This window comes from Podarcis raffonei, chromosome 1, assembly GCF_027172205.1.
Source record: "Podarcis raffonei isolate rPodRaf1 chromosome 1, rPodRaf1.pri, whole genome shotgun sequence".
Taxonomy (NCBI): domain Eukaryota; kingdom Metazoa; phylum Chordata; class Lepidosauria; order Squamata; family Lacertidae; genus Podarcis; species Podarcis raffonei.
The window spans coordinates 10,074,738-10,092,342 of record NC_070602.1 but is presented as its reverse complement, the minus strand read 5'-3'; the positions used below and the strand labels follow the sequence as shown (position 1 = coordinate 10,092,342).

The following is a 17,605-nucleotide window of genomic DNA, read 5'->3' as shown; positions in this document are numbered from 1 at the left end:
TTGGAGGCGAAGAAGTGCGTCCTATAGAGTGAAAAATACGGTATTCCTCCTTTCCCAGATGTTTGATGCCTGAAACACCCTGGAAACCCTGAGATCCCTGTTTCTAGAATGCTTTAAATTTTCGAAAAAATGTTTTCTTATTGATGAGCCTGCCCTGGGCACCTTCAGGAGGAAGGGTGAGATGGAAATTGAATTGAATTGATTGATCAATTGCCCTTACCCTGTTTTGACGATCCTACATGTTGAGTACTAACAACAGTAGCTTGGATGGTTTGGGGGAGTACAGTACTTATTCCTCTCTCCCCCCCTTTCTTTCTTTCATTTTAGAATCAAGTTTCTTACTGGGCAATGCACAAATCGTGGACTGGCCTGTAGTTTATAGTAATGACGGATTTTGTAAACTCTCTGGTTACCACCGAGCCGACGTCATGCAGAAAAGTAGTACCTGCAGGTAAGTCGCCTTGGATTGATTTTCTTGGGTGGGGGCCGAATCCTGCTGTGCTTTTGAGTTTCCTCTTTGTCGTGTCATAAAAGGCCGATGCCCGAAAGCTGCCACCTCCGCCTCTTCGCCACCCCATTAGGTGTGCATTCATTTTGCAACAAATGGAAAAGGAACCCCTGTGAGCCTCATTCAATTTCCATTCATTCCGAAACAAATTCGCCAAGGGGGAAAATAGGTGGCAATGGCTAGGCTGTTTTTCAGTAAAAATGGAGGAAAAGGCTGTTCAGACCACATTTTTTTTTAACCACACCAGCCTAATTCATATCTCCCAGCCCACAACAGAGAGAGGAATATAACTACTCTTCAGATTTTTCTTTTTTTGTTGCACTTCTCTGAATTTTGCAATGCAGAGTCATCTTTTTTAAAAAAAGTACCAAAATGAATTAAAAATACATATCTTAGGATAAAAAAGTTTAGAAATTTGTACATTAAGAGAAATTATCATCATCATCAATTTAGTTAACTATCATAATCATTATCATCATTTCTATACCACTTCATTTCTTCTTCTTTTTTAAAAAAACAAAAGCTTGGTTGTTTACAACCTAACAGAACATTAGAAAATATGAAAAGAAAACATTAAAAATTAAAATCAAAGACCCAAAATGCAATTGAGATCTACATTTAAATAATCAATTAACAGAAAACTACCAAAATATTATCTTGAACATAAAAACAAATTGCAAATAGAAATCAAGCACAGATGTAAATATGTCTTTAAATTATTTTTCCGTGTATAAGACGCCCCCATGTATAAGATGCGCCCTATTTTGGGGGACTCCAAATTAAGAAAACACCCCCTCAGCACTACCTGTGTATAAGATGAGCCCCAATTTTAAACCTAATTTTTTGGTTAAAAAACCTAGTCTTATACATGGAAAAATACGGTATATTTTGTGGCTAACTATTTTGCAATGTTTAAATACAAATATTTCTATAAAAAGCACACATATTAATGTAGAAATGGGGTAGGATAGACTTATGAATTAAGTCACATGAAACTGACTCTTAATGGAAATAAACTGGCCCTCCCCACTTTTCAGTGTTCTCATTTGTCTCTATCAGTTCCATTCCACATTCATCCCATTTTGAGTTGGGTGGGGTTATCCTTCCCTGGTGGAGAATGGATTTTGCCAGATGTTACTTTCTCTCCCAGAATGCTCCAGATGTGTGTTCTTCCACTGCATTCTGTTGTTGTTTTAACTGCTTTATTGGTTTTAAAAACAAACAAAACAAAACAAAACAAATAATACAATACAATACAATACAATACAATACACAACCATCAACAAAAGGCAATCCAAGATCAACACTCAATACTACAAAAAGAAAAGATTGAAATCACATGTCATGAATTCCAACATGACTTCCAATCCCCAAATTGTGACTCCTAATTTACATTACGACTGCGCACTTAACTTTATCTCTCCTAGGTTATTCGGTTGTGTTAATTTTGCAAAGTTCTCTTATTTTCATGCAGAAATCAATCCAGGCCTGCCAAAGACTTTAGATTATCACAATGTTCTTTTAAGTACTCTCTGTAAATATTCCACTCTCTATTAAATATTTGATCTGTGTGGTCTTGAAATCTTGCTGTCAATCTGGGGCATTCTGAGGGTGGAAAAATGTGGTTGTGCACAGTCCATCTCACCTCTCCCATCGCCCCGATCCGGAGTTGCAGGCCGGAAAGGGAGGGTCTTGTCATCTGCGCAGTCCCAGGACCTCTTTAGATGCTGCTCAGGGTTGTGTTATTAATGCAACAAAAGTGTCGAAGTCAGCAGTTGCGAGTTACCAGTCTCCGTAAGGTCAGGGAGAAAACAATGGTGTCCAGGGTTGTAAAGACTGCGGAGAGAATAATTGGGAGCACTCTTCCCAACTTGGATCAAATCTATGCTTCCAGGTGTCATAAGAAAGCTGTAGAGATAGTGCAGGATAGTACGGACCCTGGAAACGATCTCTTTCAGCTTCTGACTTCTGGAAGAAGGTACAGGGCTATAAAGACTAGGACTAGCTGCCTGAGAAACAGTTTTTATCCAAATGCGATTTGGTTTTAAACGCAGTGTAAGGTAGTCTCTGTGGGAGTATATTGTATTTAATTATGGGGTATCAGAGTTTTTAGGGGGTTAACCAGGCTGGGATAGCTGGGATAGCAGGCTTGTTGGTTTTTGAATGTCTGATGTAGATTTTTTTGATTTCGTTGTTCTGTATGGGACAATGACAATAAAGATTATTGTATCATAGTCTCTCGAGACAGATGGATGTCAACAACCTTGAGCCAGCTCAGAGTCCACCTGCCCCACCTTGGATCTGATTCCGAATTAGTTGGCGGGTGGGGCAAATGTTTAATTATTATTATTTTAATTTCCTAGGGTGGTAGGGGAGGGAGATGTTGTGTCTCCTTCCTCTCCACTCCTGACCGAGAGAGTGTGTGCCACTTCTGCTTTGCAAACTGCTCCCTTTGCAGAGAAGGTGTTTGCAGAAGTGCACCCTGCAGGATCTGCAATTGCTGAACAGCACCCTGCAGAATTTATCCCCCCTTGCTGTCAGTCCAGTGTGTGGGGGGGGGAGGGGAAGAGGCTGGTGGGAGTTGTAGTTCATCAACATCTGCAGGACCAAAGGTTCCCCAAACCTGCCCTTAAAAAAACCAATGGAAGCAGTCAAATTATCGCATGATAATGAAAGTCAAGAGCGAGTCAGAAATCATTCTCGAGCTCTTTCCCCTAAAATGTGGCATTTGGAGGAGGGTTTCAGCTTTCCTGGTGCTCAGCAAGACGCTCTCCGTTTTCCCAAGTTGAAACCTGTGTGCATATTTCAGAAAATAAATCTTTTATGTATTGTCAGCTTTCTCTCTCTCTCTTTTTTGAAAGCACCGCACTCTGGAAAGTGTACCCAGAGCGTCACTTAAATTGAACGCTATAAGGCAGCAATATAAATCCTTTCCCCCCGGCAACAGACCCCGCCACAATTATTTGCTTTAGAGGGCTTCATAACAATTTTGCAGCTGTAAACGTTGAGCAAAACAAGGTGTAAATCATAGTTAAGCATACATAGGTTGCAATTACACTGCAGTCTGGACCATAAATACGCCTGTAAGGGTGTTGTTAGGCTTGTTTGTTTGTGAAGCCCATGAAAATGTGTATTCTCTCTCTCTCTCTCTCTCTCTCTCTCTCTCTCTCTCTCTCTCTCTCTCCACCTTTCCTTTCTCCAGTTTTATGTATGGTGAACTCACAGACAAGAAAACCATTGACAAAGTCAGACAGACGTTTGACAACTATGAATCGAACTGCTTTGAAATCCTCTTGTACAAGAAAAACAGTACGTATAAACGTGAAATCATTTATTTGTTTTTGTTTAATGTATCCCACCTTTTTCTCCAAGGAGTTCAGAGTGACATGAATGGTTCTCCCCCTCCTCATTTTATCCCCACAACAACCCTGTGAGGTAGGTTAGACTGAAAGGCAGCGACTGGCCCAAGATCCATGACTGGGTGGGGATTTCAAGCGCAGTCTCCCAGGTCCTAGTCAAAGGATAAAGGTAAAGGAGACCCCTGACCATTAGGTCCAGTCGTGACCTGCTCTGGAGTTGCGGTGCTCATCTCGCTTTATTGGCCGAGGGAGCCGGCGTACAGCTGCCGGGTCATGTGGCCAGCATGACTAAGCTGCCTCTGGTGAACCAGAGCAGCACACGGAAATGCCGTTTACCTTCCCGCCAGAGTGGTACCTATTTATCTACTTGCACTTTGACGTGCTTTTGAACTGCTAGGTGGGCAGGAGCAGGGATCAAGCAACGAGAGCTCACCCCGTCACGGGGATTCAAACCGCTGACCTTCTGATCGGCAAGTCCTAGGCTCTGTGGTTTAAGCCACAGTGCCACAAAGGATAAATGGACATAAATCTGACACCAGGAATCACAAGACAGAGAAACCAGTAGGAGAACACTTCAATCTCCCAGAACATTCTATGGATTCTTATCTCATAGAATCATAGAGTTGGAAGAGACCACAAGGGCCATCGAGTCCATTATACATGATAAAGCTATTTTTAGCCATCTCACCCCTTGCTTTTTCCTGTAAGACCAACTGCAGTCGTTAACAGTTGTCAACAGGTTTACCACACCTATCAGCCAATCACCCATTCCCACCACCCTTCTGAGTAATACCCCTCCCCACCCTCCCACTATATATAAGGGTCTGGTGACTTCTGTTTCAGTGTATCTGAAGAAGTGTGGATGCACACGAAAGCTCATACCAATAACTATCTCAGTTGGTCTCTAAGGTGCTACTGGAAGGAATTTTTTTATTTTGTTTCGGCTACGGCAGACCAACACGGCTACCTACTTGTAACTAGGTCCTAGTCTGACATTCTAACCATTGCACCACACTGCCTTGCCGCATGGTTACATTAACAGCTTGTTGCCTTTGAAATCACATACCAACTTTTAGGTGTTTGGGGTTCCAGTGCTTCAAAAACGTCTGCAGAGCACTCAGTTGGCAAAGGGGGACTTATATGGAGTATGAGGACTATGGGATGCTAGAAATTAGCGGTGTCACTGAAACCTGCTAATTACCTGGCACAGAATGTGACTTTGTTTCACTCATACTGCTTAGGGAAATTGCAAACACGGCACTGCACCTCTGAAATATCTTTTCTCTTGCTCAGAATGGAAAATGGGATTCTGCATCTGGGCAAAGGAGTCTTTTCTTGACTTAAAGCTGTTTTTAGTCCAAAACCTGGACATTGATTTGCACTCACACGGAGGTAAAGGAATGCTCAAACGCTGACCCATTTCCAAATTGAGCCAGAGGGAATTTCCCATACTGACTCTTCTTGTGTTCTTATGAAAGATGGAGAAAAACTCTTAGACTGCATTCACACGGCGCTTCGCTCCATTTTTATGTCTTTCCCCTAACTGTTAACTTCCGCATTATAGCTGAGCATCTACAGAATGTGAAAGCAGCTTCTCAAACTATATTGGAACATAGTGAAAGTTTAGTTCTCATTTCTGCGCTATTTGCTTGCAGGAATTTTTTTTCCATGTATTTATTATTATTTACTTATTACATGTATATGCCACTTTTTTTCTTCCAAGGATCTCAAAGTGGTGATTGGCCCGAGCTCATTCATGGCTGAGTGGGGATTCGAACTCTGCTCTCCCAGAGTCCAACACTCTAACTATGACATGACACTGGCTCCCAATAGTTTTAAAGCCATTGACACCATTCCTGGCTGATATTAACAGCAGAATTAACCAATCACAACCTTATTTGCAAATAGTCTGGATATGGGCACTAAGCTTGTGCTATGAGGGCTGGCCAGATCATAAGAAGTTGCCTTACATGAGGTCAAAGCATTTCGCAGTCTGGTCCAGCCTTGCCTTCTCTGACTGGCAGATGTTTCCTCTCGCCCATCACATGACTCATTTCCAGACTGGAGATGGCAGGGATTGAATCTGAGCCTTTCTGTACACAGAGCAGATCAGACCCTCCCAGTGCCCCTATTTTCCAGGGACAGTCCCGGATTTTCAGAAGCCATCCTGGGATAAGGGAGTTTCCTGCCAAATAAGGGACGGTTGACAGCTATGCTCTGGCCCCCGCGATGACCTCTTCTGCTTTGTGTTTCCGCTTGCCTGCCCTTTTGTCTGTGCTGCCCACCTGAGTGCTCCTGTACATGTTAGGCCAAATCCCCCAGGGAACAGCTTGTCCGGATCAGCTGCGCTGGTCACAGTCTCAAGCCCTGTCATTCTTTTCTTTCCAGCTGGTTGCATAGCAAGATCCTGACCTTAAAAAACAGAGATGCACCGCAGGGTCTTCCTGCAGCCTGGATTTCTCGAAAGGAACAGGGTGGCTTTGCAGTTTCTGAACACGAAAGGCCAAGATCTAATAGGAAGAGGCAAATGCGGCCCTCTAACCTCTCTGTCTGGCCCTGGGGACACCCTTCCCAGGCCACGCCCCTGCCTTCCAGGGCACACCCTCATTGGCTTTGCTCAACCCCTTCCTGTCGGTGACTCATAGAAGTCATTTGGTAGCTGACCACACCTCTGCTTGTGTGACGCATCAGCAGATTATATGGAGCTCAAACAAGTCTTTTTTTGTATATAATTTGTTATAAAATTTTCTGTTTTACAATTTAAAATATGCATTTTACATCCTTAAGATATCAATGACTTCCTTCTTCTCTTTCCATGGTTCGTTTTACATATAATAAATCCCTGCATATTTTACAAAAACTATACCATTCAGTATTCCATTATTGCGTCCATCAAAACTTATTTACACTGTTGAATTTATCTTAATGCTGCCAGCGTTTTCAGCTGTACACAATTATTTCCCATATATTCAATAAACGTTTCGCAATGTTCTCTAAATGTATGTTCTTCTTCTCTTATTCTATATGTTAAGTCTGCAAGCTGCGCATATTCCATCAGTTTAAGTTGCCATTCTTGCTTGGTTGGGACCTCGCTCATTTTCTATTTTTGGGCTAACAAAACACGGGCTGTGGTAGTAGCATACATAAATAACATTTTTTTGGCATCGGGGAATTTCAATCTGAATTATCCCCAACAGAAAGGACTCTGGGTTTTTTTTTGGGAAAGCACTTTTAAACGGGACGTGGGTGGCGCTGTGGGTAAAATCTCAGCGCCTAGGACTTGCCGATCGCATGGTCGGCGGTTCGAATCCCCGCGGTGGGGTGAGCTCCCGTCGTTCGGTCCCAGCTCCTGCCCACCTAGCAGTTCGAAAGCACCCTTAAGTGCAAGTAGATAAATAGGTACCGCTTTATAGCGGGAAGGTGAACGGCGTTTCTGTATGCTGCTCTGGTGCCGGTTCACCGGAGCAGCTTCGTCACGCTGGCCACGTGACCCGGAAGTGTCTGTGGACAGCGCTGGCTCCCAGCCTCTAGAGTGAGATGAGCGCACAACCCTAGAGTCTGTCAAGACTGGCCCGTACGGGCAAGGGTACCTTTACCTTACTTTTAAACACCCCCCCCAATTCATTATAGATCATTTCCCAATACTCTGTTTACCCTTTTCCAAGGCCACCACATATGAAAGTATGTTCCCTCCACCTCTTTGCATCTCCAGCACTTATCTGATTCAGTCTTACACATTTTAGCAAGCCCAACCAAGTCTTCAGGGATTTCCTGCTCCAAGGAGAACAACTTATTCCAGAGTTCCTGATTAAGGGGAAAACTCCTCTCCCACACAGTTCAGAATAACAAACTGATTATTGTCTTCAGGCATAAGACAAAGCTAAACACTACAATGTACTATACATTGTTGTTCTGGTCTCTGAAGTCAAGATACTTAGGCACCCACTAACAATATCAACATGCTAGCTAACGCTGCTGTGTAAAACCCACAGCCTTTTCCCCTGACCCCAAATCCTAGAATTCCAGAGTTGGAAGGTAGATCAAGGGTCTAGTCTAACCCCCTGCAATGCAGGAATCTCGGATATCCCTTAAAAAACAAAAACAAAATTATATTGGGCCATGGACGCTCCTTTAATCCCCACACAAAATGAGTCTGTTATATGGTTAAGCAATGTTAGGTTTGCATTTCAGTGTTTAATTCTCCCACTCTGTTCTGTTTGATTAGTTTAAGTGTCACCTAGGATAAGCGGTAATCATGAATGTGAGCCTGCCTCTATGTTATGATTGTGCTCCATGCTGTGAGTGTGTTTATTTTATATCCTCTTATTTTGTTTTTTTTTTAATTACAGGAACACCTGTTTGGTTTTACATGCAAATTGCACCAATAAGAAACGAGCATGACAAAGTGGTTTTATTCCTTTGCACTTTTAAAGATATCACTTTATTCAAGCAACCCATCGAAGATGAATCCACCAAAGGTAATTTTTGAAAGGAATATGTTTGCAAAAGGGTCAAAGAGATCGGGGTGGGTGGGGAGAGGAGAGTGCGTTGACTCTAGCCCAGTTCTTGCATTACTTGTGTGTAAGGGACTCGTGAGTTCTAGCCGGAAGGGGGCTGTGCTTCTTGCCACACCCAGAAAAGCACATCACAGCACTAGCCCCAACCCCAATGGCCACGTGTTGGGTGGGGTTGTCTGCAAGGGAACCCCCACTGCTTCCATGAAAGGTTTCCTTTGCAGCTCAAGGTGTGGGTGTCAGAGGGCAGTGCAAGAAGTGTGTTGTTGTTTAGTCGTGTCCGACTATTCATGACGCCATGGACCAGAGCACGCCAGGCACTCCTGTCTTCCATTGCCTCCCGCAGTTTGGTCAAACTCAGGCTGGTAGCTTTGAGAACACTGTCCAACCATCTTGTCCTCTGTCGTCCCCTTCTCCTTGTGCCCTCAATCTTTCTCAGCATCAGGGACTTTTCCAGGGAGTCTTCTCTTCTCATGAGGTGGCCAAAGTATTGGAACCTCAGCTTCAGGATCTGTCCTTCCAGTGAGCACTCATGGCTGATTTCCTTCAGAATGGATAGGTTGGATCTTCTTGCAGTCCATGGGACTCTCCAGAGTCTCCTCCAGCACCTTAATTCCAAAGCATCAATTCTTCGGCGATCAGCTTTCTTTATGGTCCAGCTCTCACTTCCATACATCATCACTGGTAAAACCATAGCTTTAACTATACGGACCTTTGTTGGCAAGGTGATGTCTCTGCTTTTTAAGATGCTGTCTAGGTTTGTCATTGTTTTTCTCCCAAGAAGCAGGTGTCTTTTAATTTCGTGACTGCTGTCACCATCTGCAGTGATCATGGAGCCCAAGAAAGTTCAATCTCTCACTGCCTCCATTTCTTCCCCTTCTATTTGCCAGGAGGTGATGGGACCAGTGGCCATGATCTTGGTTTTTTTTATTTTAAGCTTCAGACCATATTTTGCGCTCTCTTCTTTCACCCTCATTAAGAGGTTCTTTAATTCCTCCTCACTTTCTGCCATCAAAGTGTGCCCTGGTCCAACTCCAAACCACAGGTGCCTTACCAGGGCTGGATTTACATTTGATGAGGCCCTAAGCTACTGAAGGTAATGGGGCCCTTTATAATGTAATTTTATAATGGGATCAAAATAAATAAATTATGTATTACATGAAATCAATCAGTAGGCATAAGACTCATACCCTTAGTCTATGCTGCCTGATCACCAGTCCACAAACACTCTTTAATATTAGATAACAGGTACAACAGCTTGACCTACATTCAACTGTGCTGCACTGCAGTCTGCAGCTGCATGCTACATATTGCCATGCAACCAGTCCATGCAGAATGTAAAGGTAAAGGGACCCCTGACCATTAGGTTCAGTCGTGACTGACTCTGGGGTTGCGGTGCTCATCTCGCTTTATTGGCTGAGGGAGCCGGCGTACAGCTTCCGGGTCATGTGGCCAGCATGACTAAGCCGCTTCTGGCGAACCAGAGCAGCACACGGAAATGCCGTTTACCTTCCCGCCGCAGCGGTACCTATTTATCTACTTGCACTTTGACGTGCTTTCAAACTGCTAGGTTGGCAGAAGCTGGGACCAAGTAGTGGGAGCTCACCCTGTCATGGGGATTTGAACTGCCAACCTTCTGATTGGCAAGTCCTAGGCTCTGTGGTTTAACCCACAGTGCCACCCGTGTCCCTATGCAGAATGTAGGCACCCTATATATAGAAATGAGCAAGCCAGTGATGTTTTAGGGAGCAGGCTAGCAGGCAGCCCATTACTTACATCACAGGAGCCTACGCAACACAAAACACTGTTGCTGTATGTAGGTTTTGTTATTTTATTTATCTTATATTTTGGAAACGTACATTCAGTTTTTTCTCGCTTTAATTTTTTGGGGGGTCCCCAAGAGAGTAGGTCCCTAAGCTATAGCTTGCTTAGCTCATATGTAAATCTGGCACTGTGCCTTACGCATGAGTAATGGGTAGAGAAATAGGAAAGCAGAGATTTCTGTTCTGACTAGTATTTGTCCCATTCAGTCCTGTTTCTTTTCTGCTGCAGTTCAGTTTCCACCTAAAAGCACACACGTGTTATTCATCTTGCTGTTGTTAGAAGAATTTTAAGGTCTCAAATATAGAATAAATATTCACAAATGCACACATATCTAAACGTATAAACCATGGGTTGGTCTTTGGCTAAGGGGGATGGGCAACGTCAAAAGTCTTTTAAGGTTCCTGCACACTTTTGTTCAGGGTCTCTCCCTCCTTGGGAGGCGAATGGAGGGGAGGGAACTTTGTTGCAACAGAAAAATAAATATCTGCCTCACTTTCCACTGGATCCTGCCTCCCTCCATTCTTCTCTGACCGATCATGGACTTAGGGGACTCAGAGTCTAAGGGGAAGTGGGCAGCAAAAGCCAAACTCCAATTTTTACATCACTGTCCTTTATTTAATCTAAGTTGCAGAACGTAACTTCAATTTAACATTGCGAACTTAAAAACAGCAACGTCAATTAATCTCGGTTGTATTTGCCTGGTTGTTTTCCGTTCCTGACCACAGGATGAGCATGTGAAATATAGCGATTTCCGCTTCCTTTTCCATTTCCATTAGATTTCCCTGACATTCTTAGTAATGTTTGCTATCTCTCTGTTCCTAAAGTGCTATTAGGAATGTAACTAGAATTTCTTCAGCTTGCGAAGAGAAAACGGATGCATTGCTTTCTCCTCCTTGTCCAGTCCGTTTCCAAGACAGATTTCAAAAGGTTAAACATTATCAAGAGGATTTAGGGAATCAGGAAACTCAGGCTGCAGTTCTATTCCAGGATTGAAGAAATATTTTCTTCCCCTGTTCTGGAGATGCTAATGGACAAGGTGGACTTATGCTCTGGTCCAGCGTGTGACAGCTTTTGTTAGATGAACTGGCCCATGTTAAACTTGTATCTGAGACAGGCAGCTTTATTTTGTCAGATGTTGCACTCTGGCGTATGCATAATTCATCTTCTGTCTCATTGCCACACACACAGAGGCTTTCCAGCTGAGTTTATTTTGGAATTATGAACCACAAAGATACATAAATTACAATGGTACTGGGAAATGTAAGAATCGGAGGGAAGGGGGAAGATAGGGAGGCACTAGAGTGAAACATCACTGAAAAGGAATACAATTCTTAGCTGGAAAGCCATATTTCATGTAGAAAAAGATGCAATGATTCTCCCCTCCCACACGCCCTGGGTCTGTGAGATTTGTATATAATACATAAGGAGAATGTCACCATCTCACAATAGTGGAAGAGTATATAAATATGAAGGAGCATTCATTATTCATGGAAAGGGTAAGTTTCGGTGAAAGTAAAATAAACAGAACTAAAATATGGATGCTATCATTCAGCAGACTCCCTGTGCCAATGTCATAGAATTAAAGAATTGTAGAGTTGGAAGGGACCCGAGGGTCATCTAGTCCAACCCCCTGCAATGCCGAAATCTCAGCTAAAGCATCCATGACAGATGGCCATCCAACCTCTGCATAAAAACCTCCAATGATGGAGAGGCCACCACTTCTCATGGGAGTCTGTTCCACTGCTGAACAGCTCTTACTGTCAGAAAGGTTTTCCGAATGCTTAGTCGGAATCTCCTTTCTCGCAACCTGAAGCCATTGGTTTCAGTTCTAACCTCCAGAGCAGGAGAAACCAAGCATGCTCCCTCCTCCATGTGACAGCCCTTAAGACATCAGAAAATAGCTATCATATCTCCTCTCAGTCTCCTCTTTTCTGGGCTAAACATACCCAGCTCCTTCAACAACTCCTCATCAGGCTTGATTTCCAGACCCTCGATCTGCACATGTTCCAGCTTGTCAACATCCTTCTTAAATTGTGGTGCCCTTTAGTTTTAGTTGCCTTTTCTGAAAAGGGTTCCCTACCTCTGCTATATATAGATAAGTCTGGTAAATATGGAAAAAACATTGAAACTGCTCACATAATCAATAGCACTTTGACAAGGCCAATATTGTGTCTTTATGCTGTTGGTTCATAAAAGATCTTGGCACAGAATTCTGGGCTATAGAACAATACCATGCATCTATTCCTTTAAATAATAATAATAAAAAAGTCTGGGGGACGAAGACAGCAGAACCAGAGTTATTTCAAGATACTATCTTTATTAAGGCAATTTGAAGAGTTTGGGATCAATAGCCGCCAGTTATTGCTATAGCAAAATCCCCTTATATAACCAGTTTTCTATCGTGACGTCTTTTCAGAGCGGTAACAAAGCAGATTTTTTATTTTATTTTTTGATGTTGGAAGAAATAGCAGTGAGATAGCTCATGTCCTTACACACAGCACCCTTTCAATGATGCTTTCAGTTTTATGGGGGGGGGGATCAGAGCTGCTCTCTTAGGTAATAAATGCTCTTAATAAGTAGAGCTTCCATGTTTAATTGATTCATCATTTGTTTTTTAAAAAATGCATTGCAGGCTTATGCATGTCAGTCCCGCTGAGTTCAGTGCTCCTTACTCCCAGGTAGGGATGGGAATATCTATCAATTTCAGTTTCTCTCAAGCTGTATTCATGGAAGCATAGAATTGTAGGGTTGACAGGGACCCCCAAGGGCCATCTAGTCCAACCCCTGCAATGCAAGAATCTCAACTGAATAATCCCTGACAGATGGCCTGCCAACCAGTGTTTAAAAACCTCCAGTGGGGGAGAATCCATCGCCTTCCAAAACATTCTGTTCCACTGTTGAGCAGCTCTTACTGTCAGAAAGTTTTTCCTGACATTTCTTGGAATTCAGGGTTGCCATATTCCAAAAAGTAAAAACCAGGACACCCCAAAAGTTTCTGAACCAGAGCAGCACACAGAAACACCCTTTTACCTTCCCGCCAGAGTGGTACCTATTTATCTACTTGCACTTTGAAGTGCTTTCGAACTGCTAGGTTGGCAGGAGCAGGGACCGAGCAACGGGAGCTCACCCCGTCGCGGGGATTCAAACCGCCAACCTTCTGATAGGCAAGTCCTAGGCTCTGTGGTTTAGACCACTGCGCCACCTGCGTACACAGATTTTAAATCGCCTAAAGTGTGGAGCACCCTCTAAACACCCTTTAAGTGCCCTCTCTGCCACTCTCTCTGCAGTCACTCCGTCGTGGGGATTCGAACTGCTGACCTTCTGATCGGCAAGCCCTAGGCTCAGTGGTTTAACCCACAGCGCCACCCGCGTCCCTATGGAAGTTATATTCAGTGCTTTCTTCTGGGAGTATTCAAGGGTACGCAGTACTGGCGCTTTTTTTTTCCTTTCTAGAAGAAAAGCACAGGTCATATTCTAATAGCACCTGGAGGATTAGAATTCCCCATCCCTGTTATTGTGTGTGGATGGTGCCATTCTGGCTCTGTAAGGATCCACATGCAGCACAAGGAACTTGCTATTAGTATGTTGGATCCTGGATCAATGCCCTGATGCAGCTAGGCAAGTAAGAAAGAAGCCATTTCCATTCCAACCTCTCCAACAGCCAGTTCTGTTTCCATTCCACTGAAGCCTAGGTTTCGCTAAATACTTCCTTGCCCTCCTTCACCGTCCGCACAATTTTATTTAACATGCATAATTATTTCCATGATTTATGCAAGTTGTGAATTTGGTGTAACTATCCCCGTGCCATTCATTTCATTGCAGAGGCCAGTCGTTTCAGTGGAAAGGAAAACACAATTTAAGTGCTGTCATTTATGTATCGTTTGTGAACTGAAAACAGCGGCACCGGTGTATATTGACGGTTGTTCCCTGGATTGATTTCTGTTCCGGATACGGGACAAATAAGCAAACAATGGCAATTTATAACCCTTTCCCATTTCCATTAGAATTCTCCCACATTCTTCGATTCAGCACAACACAGTACTCTCTTTTCAAAGGCAGAGCTTCTTTGCATGCAAAACAAGACAACAATTTGCATTTATTATTAAAGCTAATCTTTAAAACATTTAGCAGCAGAATCATGACACATCTAAAAAATTGAACGGGGAGAGGGTTCTGAAATGCCTGTTTTGTGTTTTTAATGAGCTGGCATCCTATAGAATTTCAGTGCCTGTAAAGCGAGGCTGCAAATGTTCCCTGTCTCTCCTCCTACATAGATGATGGGGCCCCAGTAGAGCACTAAGTACGTTTTACACTCTGCTGGCTGACAGGTCCTCCATCATTTGAAAACGCTCATCTTCTTCCTTGAGTAGAGTTTGGCTCAAGGCAAGGCGTCAGCTTAAACAAGTCTTTGCCTCTGCTTGTCTGGGATGAGAATGCCATCGGCCGCGGGCATCTTGCAACTGGCTTCTTTGACATTAAAGGAGGGGTGGGAGACTGGACCTGGCTTGGGGGCCAGATTGTTATCTCCTCCAATAACCTTTATGGGTGGTGGAAAGCGTTTCCTGCTTGTCAATCACCTGATGTGACAATGATGTCAGGTGACCCTCTTTTGCCCCTTTCAAAGCGCTATCTTGACAACTGCTCTGCAAAGGGTTTTTCATGTGCAGTGCCCACAGATCTCTTTTCAGCACAGATTTTTAAGTCAGCCACATAATAATAATAATAATAATAATAATAATAATAATAATAATACAGTTGTACCTTGCATCTCAAATGCCTCGGCTCCCAAACAAATTGGCTCCTGAATGATTGAAACCTGGAAGTGAGTGTTCCGGTTTTCGAACGCTTTTCAGAAGCTGAATGTCTGGCGCGGCTTCCATGGCTTCTGATTGGCTGCAGGAGCTTCCTGCAGCCAATCAGAAGCCACACTTTGGTTTCCGAATGTTTTGGAAGTTGAATGGACTTCCGGAACAGATTCCATTTGATTTCCAAGACACAAGTGTAATAATAATAATAATAATAATAATAATAATGCCCCACCCATCTAGCTGGGTTTCCCCAGCCAGCTTCCAGCTAAATATAAAAACATAATAAAACTTCAAACATACAGGGCTGTCTTCAGATGTCTTCTAAAAGTTGTGTAGTTCCTTTCCTTGGTGCATTGTGTAGTTCTGTAGTGCATCCGGTGTGGTTGCACTGGGAGATTTGCTGCAGGGGGTGCCAAAACAATGCGGTAGACCTGAGTGCGAGAGGCGAGGAGTGTGCGCGCCAAATTTTTAGCATTGCACAAGGCTGAAATTTGAAATCCCAAAGTTTACCACTACTGATGTTTTTCATTGGCTCTTCTTTGCACCCTCCAGCCTGGGTTGGAATGTTTTCATGAGCTATGATTATGCTCATTGCTTGCCTGGAGGGAGGACAGAGACGAGTGTGAGAGTGTGTATAGAAACGAGCATTTTGTATTAAGGTAAAATCACATTTCTTGTTTTGCCTACATTTGCCTCTGGCTCCACCCACTGCTTATTGCATTTATTGATATTGTGCATTTGGAAGCAATAGGATGAATAAAAACTGACTTGGAATAAAAATTGCCCAGTCCAAAAATAGGTTTCAAAAGCTTTACTAACAGAACTTGCTCCAAAACAGAGACTCAAAACAATGATGTTACATCCAAATAGCTGCAGAATATCACGTGCACAGGTGCAACATCTTGTTGTTGTTGTTGTTGTTGTTGTTGTTGTTGTTTAGTCGTTTAGTCGTGTCTGGCTCTTCGTGACCCCATGGACCAGAGAACGCCAGGCACCTCTGTCCTCCACTGCCTCCCGCAGTTTGGTCAAACTCATGCTGGTAACCTCGAAAACACTATCCAACCATCTCGTCCTCTGTCGCCCCTTCTCCTTGTGCCCTCCATCTTTCCCAGCATCAGTGTCTTCTCCAGGGAGTCTTCTCTTCTCATGAGGTGGCCAAAGTACTGGAGCCTCAGCTTCACAATCTGTCCTTCCAGTGAGCACTCAGGGCTGATTTCCTTCAGAATGGATAGGTTTGATCTTCTTGCAGTCCATGGGACTCTCAAGAGTCTCCTCCAGCACCATAATTCAAAAGCATCAATTCTTCGGCGATCAGCCTTCTTTATGGTCCAGCTCTCACTTCCATACATCACTAGTGCAACATCTTAGAAATATGTAATTACTTCACCCAGCGCTGTAAACAAAACTCTGTCTCTCTACACACAGCCTGCATTCGAGCCTGAGGCTGTGTTCCTGGAGATAGTCATTAGCACAGCATCCTCTTTGGTGGCTTGAGAACAAAAGACTAACTCACACACTCAACATGGAGATTTGCAGTGGAATACCCCGTATGATCTAAGTTAAACACCTCGTGGCAGAGTAGCAGAGATACATTCTAAGTTAATTATCAACTGTCAGGCTCTCTGCAACTCTTTTGTTTAGCTTCAGTGGAAGTTTCCATGCTATGCATTTAGCAGTACACATACACCCTTGTGCAAATTAATTGAAACAAAGCATATTTTTTATCTTACTCGTAATTCTATGCTCAAAACAAACACAAAAAGTCAGTTGATCGTTATGGTGTCGGAAGCCTGCAGCCAATAGAAGGAATGGTGTGCTCACCACAATACTGTATATTGAGGTTCTACGAAAGAGAGTTATTCCACAGCTGGAAAAGAGGTATCCTGATGGTACTGGGATATTGCAGCAGGACCTAGCCCCCTGTCTCACATCGAAAGTGGTGAAGAAATTCAGGACAGAGCAGCAAATACAGGTACTTGATTGGCCAGAGAATTCCCCGGACATAAATCCCATTGAGAATTTGTGGGCTATATGCAAAAGTCGTCTCCGTGCTGTAGACTGTATGACTATGGAGAAGCTCATTCAGGTGCTGATTCAAGTGTGGTACAGGGATCCGAAAACCAACAGTGACTGTTGAAAACTAGTAGACTCTATGCCAAACCATGTTCAAATGCTGCTGAAAAATGTATTGTTTAGTCGTTTAGTCGTGTCCAACTCTTCGTGATCCCTTGGACCAGAGCACGCCAGGCACCCCTGTCCTCCACTGCCTCTCGCAGCTTGGTCAAACTCATGCTGGTAGCTTCGAGAACACTGTCCAACCATCTCATCCTCTGTCGTCCTCTTCTCCTTGTGCCCTCAATCTTTCCCAACATCAGAGTCTTTTCCAGGGAGTCTTCTTTTCTCATGAGGTGGCCAAAGTACTGGAGCCTCAGCTTCAGGATCTGTCCTTCCAGTGAGCACTCAGGGCTGCTTTCCCTAAGAAAGAATAGGTTTGATCTTCTTGCAGTCCATGTCATATCCGTTACTAATGTACGTATACATGAGTTTTGTAGATGTATATGTGAGTTTTGTACAATAAACTACATTGTTTGT

The 17,605-nt window shown here is 43.5% G+C and overlaps 1 protein-coding gene across 1 annotated transcript in view; it reads left to right on the top strand.

Moving 5' to 3' along the window:
• KCNH5 (potassium voltage-gated channel subfamily H member 5) overlaps positions 1-17,605 on the top strand; it is a 177,549-nt gene that overhangs the window by 17,510 nt on the left and 142,434 nt on the right. Inside the window, exons 2-4 of the mRNA XM_053404510.1 lie at positions 328-451; positions 3,711-3,817; positions 8,217-8,345. Coding sequence (XP_053260485.1) covers positions 328-451; positions 3,711-3,817; positions 8,217-8,345 — 360 coding nt within the window. The remainder of the gene's footprint in view (positions 1-327; positions 452-3,710; positions 3,818-8,216; positions 8,346-17,605) is intronic.